General features: G+C 51.5%; 1 protein-coding gene across 1 annotated transcript; it reads left to right on the top strand.

Annotated features, from left to right (window-relative positions):
- Window positions 1-6,030, top strand: ETH_00031340 (uncharacterized protein; the record flags this gene model as incomplete). The annotated part of the gene is made up of 14 exons (XM_013378267.1): window positions 1-713; window positions 1,208-1,369; window positions 1,613-1,785; window positions 1,941-2,239; window positions 2,398-2,504; window positions 2,650-2,710; window positions 3,167-3,340; window positions 3,500-3,592; window positions 3,753-3,914; window positions 4,119-4,267; window positions 4,385-4,600; window positions 4,888-5,242; window positions 5,351-5,443; window positions 5,719-6,030. 14 exons carry the CDS (start codon window positions 1-3, stop codon window positions 6,028-6,030), a joined length of 3,069 nt encoding a protein of 1,022 aa, XP_013233721.1.
- Window positions 6,031-7,033: the final 1,003 nt, after the last annotated feature.

The raw sequence follows: 7,033 nt of genomic DNA, 5'->3' as shown, positions 1-7,033 counted from the left end.
ATGCCTTGGCTTGTCGGTTACTGTGACAACTCTGCGGCGACAGACAGCCCCAGGTGTCTAGGGCGGACCCGTCTTCCAGCTAATGCAAGCGACCCCAACAATACTTATATTATTCTAGTACATGTGATGATGCACTGGCGTATGAGTGTGCTTGTTGGAAGGACTTGCGACGACAGACACAGCGACGCTAGAGGTACCAGGGACACGGGGCCTTTGGGCAAACTTAGTATCGTTGTACGAGTTCTACCGTCGGCAATAGACCTCAAACTCGAAGCAGCAAGCAGGATACTTGCATGCGCTGCCAGCCAAACTCAGACCACAAATATGTCCCCCGCGGAGGCTGAACCACCTCGCCATCAGTCACCAGACACGCTTATGGCCGGCGAAGCAGCAGCAGCAGCAAAGTCGGCTACACTGTCGAGTGCAGCAATATCACGGAACCAGGAAACCCCAGGTACTGCAGCGCCGGTGGGTGGGGAAGAAAGCGCAATGCCAGGAGACGCAGTTGAAGCCAATAAGGCGCAGGGAGGTGCAGGCGAGGCTCCAGGCAGCGGTTCATCTACAGTAGCCAACGCAGCATCTGGTAACTCAACAGCATCCTCATTACAAACAGCACCGGTGGGAAGGAAAGTTGCAGACAACGCAAATGAAGATTCTAAAAATGTCGCAACCAACAGATCTGAAGGAGATAGGAGCACTTTCATCGATGTACTGTGAGCTTATCGGCGTCGTTGGCGCATCTGTGCCTTCGCTCGCCCTCGCTCGTCATTATGGCTGTCTTTGCTTGCTATTTCTGATCTGCATGTCTAATACGTCCATATGACTGCAGCTAGTCAGCATCTGAATGGCTAATTTCTCCCTTTTGTGCTCCTTTAGGGTGCCACGTAGCGGTGTTTTTGAGTAACTCTATAACTTCAGTGCCCTTCAGCCGCTATCAGGTGCTGGCCAACAAATCCTGGGCATTCGTGTTTGATTTATGTCTGAACATTCTCTGCCTGCTTCATTCTTCGTCCCCAGGGATGCCATAAGTTGCCTTTGCGACTTGTCTCCTCAGCGCGTTAGCTCTATCTTGTTTGTTTTTGAACTGGTAGCGTCAATCCATCTTGTTGCTCTCTACCTGTGTACGCAGTTCACTTCTCACTGTAGTTCTGGAGACACTTGCATGGATGCCTGTGCCTATACATGTGGACGTCTTTTTTCCCATCAGGCAGCATGACTTGAACGCGGCGGTACAGCGCGTAGAGGCGGGCCGGCTGCTGTTGGAGAGACTGCGGGGAGCGCTGCTTCAACAGGCAGCCGCAGCGTCAACGTATGCTGCGTCACTGAACAGCGCGGCTGCCACTCTGAAGCCTCTGTCTTCAGAGTCAAGGTACGCGGCCTCACTAAGATACAAAGAGAACCGAACCGCTTGAGGGACGGACCCGAAGATGTTCGGGACAATAGGAGAAACAGACATACAAAGAGATTGCAATATATACAGGCCGCATCGATGGTACGTGTATTTGTGTGTGTGTGTGTGTGTGTGTGTGTGTGTGTGTGTGTGTGTGTGTGTGTGGGTGGGTGGGTGGGTGGGTGTGTGGGTGTGTGTGTGTGTGCGTGATGGTTATGACAGGACATGTGCTGCCGCTGTGGAGAGTTACAGCTGCCTGTTAGGCAGTTCTGCCTTGCAAGCAAAAGAGCTCTCTGATGCCCTCCGAAGAGACGTTGTTGCATCTACACTTGATAGGACAATTGAGAACCATGCCCAAGTCCTCAAACAGGTCGCCCGGGCTCACGTTCATCTCTGTGTGGAGCAAGAGACATGGCAAGAGGGAGATTTGGTGGTGTAGAAAGAGCGAAGAAGCAAGCACACGCATGTTGCATGCTCACGCGCTGATGAGCCCGTAGCTTGTCTGTCACTGGTGTCCTTGTGGCACCCCGGTTTTGTCTTTATTACTTAGCGCTGAATCGCTTGGCAGCAGGACAGTGGCTAGTATTTTTGTGGATGTTTCTTATCGTCAAGGTCGCTAATGGAGAGTGGGATAGGGCGGAGCCAGTGTATTTGCATGTGCCTGAGGGTGAACTCAAAAGGCTGTGCCTCACCTCCCATCCTTCCATCGTCGTGGCTTACACTCAGGCGGAAGCTTGTACTGTCGGTAATGAATTCCCTCCTGCCATAATCTATGTTTATGTTCAGGTCAAGGTGGACGCTGCAGAGGCCCAGAGGCGAAATCACCTAGCCGCCGTTGAACATCAGCGGGTCTGCATATAACAGTCCTCAGAGCAGCAAGAGCGGCACGTACAGAGCAAGTATTCACAGCAGCGGCTGCATTGACAAAAGCAGCAGCAGCAGGTCTCCGATAAACAATATCGCGAGAAACACCATCACCAGTTACTTGTGTGTGCGTGTCTGGGTAGGCAATGGAAAAGTACCTGCGCTGCAGCAAACTAGCTGTCGCAGCAGCAGAGACTGCACAGGCCTCACTGTCTTTGCTGCCCTCAACAAAGACGGAGCTGGCGCTTCAGTCAGTAGTGCTTTCCCTGTGTTCCCCCGTGATGCGTTGTCCTTGCCCTGGCCAGTGCTCCTTATGCTACCGCAGTGCTATCTGCTATTACGCGCGTCCAGTTGCTTGAAGGCACAATCGTGCGTGCTACTTTCGTGTACTGCAGGTGTATACGGCTATCTGTGGAGGCTCGGCAAGCAGAGGAGGCCTACGTGATAGCAGTGCAGGTCGGCCTTCCGTGGGACATCCGTGTAGCTGCGGATTTAGTATAGCTTCCGCTATACTTTGTCCGCAGTGAGTACGCGCATCCATATACTGCGTGCCTTAGTAATGTAACTGGGTTTACTGGATGTGCTCCTTCCCTTTTCAAAATTCCAGGCTGCTTTCAGTGCTTTTGGGCTTCGTGTTCCCGTTAAACAATTCAGACGGTTGTCGTAATCGGAATGCAAATTTGCTCTCATCCTACTTATTTTGCTGAGTTTGTTCCTTCCTTACCCGTAACTTTGATGTTTACGAGCCTCTCTTCCACTTCATTTTGCGTATGTCTTTGTTCATTCTCAATTATTGCCTCGTGCAGCAGTTGACCGGCCCGTCTCGCGTTGATGTGAGCCTGCGCGTTTGCGTCTTTAGCCCTCTTGTTCTTCTATTCAACTCTAGCTGAACTTTTCTCTTGACTTCTTCAGGCTTTACAACAGCGTAGCGCAGCAACACGTGATAGGGTGCGTAGTATCTTGTCTTGTTTAGAGGAGATGGACTTAAAACGCATGCAGTGCCTCAAAGATGCACTGACAAGGGCCGGCGTTTTTGTGGCAGCGAACCTGAGGCACATGCAGTATGATTTAGAGCGCTGTATCCAAGTGAGTTGCTGCTTCAGTTTGGGCTGCTTGTGCTACAGCACTTGGTAAGACCGAAAGTGCGACATTAGCAGCTCTCGATGCTGTTGCATGTGCAGCTCGTTTCGAAAAGTTTTCTGTCTCTGTTCCACAAGTGAGCCCATATTTGTGTTACTGTTGCAGAGCGTGGAAGGAGTCGACCCTGAATCAGATCTGCGAGAATTCGTCGATGAGCGGAGACTGCAAACGCATCTGAACGTCTCGCTTCCTACAGTTGTCAGTTTGCTGATGCTGCTCTCCCTATTGCTGCATCTTGTACCTCTTGACACTCGTCACTGAGCTACAAGTTTTAACTCATAATGCCGCAGATGGTTGTCTTGTAGTTGCGTCTGAGGCAATGCATCTTGTGTTTCTGTGTTCTTGTCGCTGTATCAAGGAGAAATGGACTGTGTTAGACGCCGTATACGGAGACAGCCTACAGCCGGCTGTCTGTAACACGCACACAAACACTGCCGCCACGCCCCTGTCCTCTGCCACGAGCGTGGCACGACAGCTGTTGCAGAAGTCTCCGCTACAAAGAGTCGTCCAATCTGCAGCGGTTAGTTGGATCCTCGGAAAATGATTTTATTTGTGAAAATGGTGCTGCATCCGCTTCACTTAGCTTTCTTGCTGCAACATCGCAATGTCTCCACGAGGAACATCAAGACCTGCTTCTGTTGCTGCTGACTTTGCGGATTTGGTCAAGGGGCCTTCGAGCACTTGGCATTGCCCGTAAAGCTTTTAATTGCCTTCGTGTGCGCAGAGTTTAGCTGCTTATTCAATAGGAGTTCCTGACACTTCTGCTGCAGAGGCCCCAGACAAGCAAGTGCGTGCAGGGACTGAAGGCATCCAGGGGCTATCGAGCCCTCCAGATGATGCGGTGCTGCAGCGCCTTCGGGAAGACTATTCCGGGTACCTTCTTGCTAAGGCTTGCGCTGCAGAGCGTAGAATTTGCGCCTTTTCACACTACACTGCTGCTTTGCTATCGAGTGGGTTCTTTTGTCTGTGCCGGTGCTTGATACGTCTCAGGTTTATAAACGCACTGTGGACACCCGTTATGCAGGTACCTGGCAAGGGCGTCTTGCTGCCTGCTGAGACATGCGCGTTGCTGCTTCACAAGATGCCCCTCTTGCAGGAAGAGCTCACATCATCACTGCACAGGAATGTATTCCTGTCTGCGCTGGTGGCTACAAAGCGGAAGAAAGCTGAAGAAATGCCTGACAGACAAGCACTGCTGCCTTCTATGTAAGAGGGAGACTGCACTTGAGGCTGCTGCGTTTTGGGGTTGCTGCCATTGTTCAGGCTGCTATCGCCGAGTAATTTTATGCAGTTTCCTTGCTAAATAGAGATGCAGTGCCATTTTGCGTTTTTTCGCTGTTTTTGTTCCCTCACATGTGCTGCTGGTGGGGCAACTTATGCTGCAGCATTGTGTGTACGCTCCTGCCCTTGCTCGTGTAGCGGTTGCTGCCAAAGCCTTAGAATTTTGATGGCGAACAGTGTAACTGTTGCGGCTGAGGTCGATGTTTTTCTAGGCTGCAGCTGCGGCTCCTGGGAGCCTCGTGTGAATGGCTGTTGACGGCAGCCGACACTCAGCTAGATGCTTGGTCGGGGAGGCAGCTGTTATTGCTCGCTGTGGAGATCGCTGCACCTGGAAGCGCAGCAGATGACCCTCAGCAACACCAGCATTGGGATTGGCATGAGGCATTGATACTGCAGCAGCAGCTTAACAGCGAAGACTATCCGAATGCCACTTCGGAGAGCCTGGAGTTAGGGAAGCAATGCGCACAGCCCAGCATTGGCACTAGCGGTAACAGTGGCAGCATAGGCAACCAGAATGATGCATGTAAAGAAGATAGAGAACCCCCTACAGTCCGTTGGTCTCTTCATGTGAGTTTGAATTGCTGCTGCTGCTCGCGCTTCCGACTTCTCCTTTGCGTCAGACGAATCCTGAGCAACGGTTTTGTTCCTCATCCCGCTGCGATTCTATTGCTGCAGCGTTGTGTATACCACCATCGCTACTGGAACCGCGTGACGTTTTGGGAGGAGGCATTAGCGTTAACCGTCAGTGAAGAACTTCAGCGGCAAAAAGTGAGCGCACATGCTCTCGTGCAAGATCCCTCGGCCACCACTCCCCCTACAAATATGCCTGCTTGCACGTATCGAAGCACTCACAAAAGGACGGGCTCGCGGACGAAAGTGCGATTGTTGTGGCTTTTACAAATAGGCTTGTACATATACGTGCGTGCGTGCAAGTGAGAATTTGCGTGCTTCTGCCACGCAGTACACGGCATATGGCTGCATGACTTCCTTCACCGAGCGAGCCTGCAATTTTGTCGTTTTGTGAGTGTCTGGGCGTGTTTCAGCTGTCAGAGAAGTGGCAGGCCGCGGGCCCAGAGGTGTTGCAGCAACAAGAAAAGCTGTTCAGGGAGAAGAACCCTTGCTGCAGCAGTCTCCCGTCGTTTGGCTCATTCATGTCCCTGTATGGGATTGCGACCGAGCAGGTCCACTCACTGTTGCTATCAGTGTCGAAGCATTTGAATCTAGATGAACAAACGAGCGAAATGCTATTGCACGGGGTCTCAGGCGTTGTTGCTCCACAAAACCAACTGCCAGCTTCCTCGGTTGTCAGCAGAAGAGGCAGCAATGGCGGCGCAAGTAAAATATCCACCGGCTAGACAGTCTAAGCCTGCACTGCACAGATTTTCCCAAACGTGCTTACTGACTTGCTGCCAGCAGTTACTAGTGCTGTAGTAGTTCGAGCTACCAGCATACTGACTCGTGTGAAGGCAGTCTGCCCTTGGATTGCTGTCTTCGTCCACTGCAGTGGAAGTACATTTAAGAGACCCAAGGAGTTCTCTGGAGCCGTAGTGTATCAGTGTATACATTCTTGGAACGATGTGGTGAGCCTTTTGATAATTAGTGCAAACACTTGGGCAGGAACAGGACATACGAAACGAAATGCTAACTGGTGACGGCGCCGCCAGTTCTTGGACAAAAGCGCGGCCCTTAGAAAGAACGTGAGAAGATAGGAACAAATTGTGCTAAGTAGGTATAAAACACAAAATGCAGGGATCGAAGTAGCGTGAGAAATTGTGCTTCTGTTGAGAAGGCCCAGATGCATGCTATGAACTGCTAAGCCTAGCAGATGCAAGAGCATACACGCAACATAGAGCCAAAGGAAGAGTAGGCCTTATGCAGCTGCAAAGCGTACTGGAACGCAGAACCAAACAAAAGTCATACTGTTGAGACGCGGGGGCAACCGGCATTAATGAAGAGAACGCCACCCGCGTAACGGCGGGTCGTTATGGCTTGCCCATAGAGCAATTCTGTCAGAGAGCCTTTACTGCCTGAGCAGCAAACGTTGGCGGCTGCCTGCAAGCTTGCCCGCTTCACCTTTATTGGTTTTGCCACTCTCTCTGCTCCCGTTCTTGTTCCGGAACGGGGCCTCCAAACTTTGTCACGGCTCGCTGTACCAGAGAACCACCTTTCACGCTGACCAGTAAATGCAAATGAGATTGCTGGCCGTTTTTGTAAACGTTCATTGCGCCGTTCAGCAATTGCGTGTTTTCGCGGCTTCCAGTTGAACTCACGTATAGTGGGGAATATTGGGCTACCGTGGAGTTGTACTAGAGTTGCTTCCCAGCACTTCCTCTACACAGCTGTAGGCATGCAGTTTCG

This window comes from Eimeria tenella, genomic scaffold (genome assembly GCF_000499545.2).
Source record: "Eimeria tenella Houghton genomic scaffold, Eth_scaff8, whole genome shotgun sequence".
Lineage (NCBI taxonomy): Eukaryota > Apicomplexa > Conoidasida > Eucoccidiorida > Eimeriidae > Eimeria > Eimeria tenella.
Note: the sequence above shows the minus strand (reverse complement) of the source record. Positions and strands in the feature narration are given on the sequence as shown.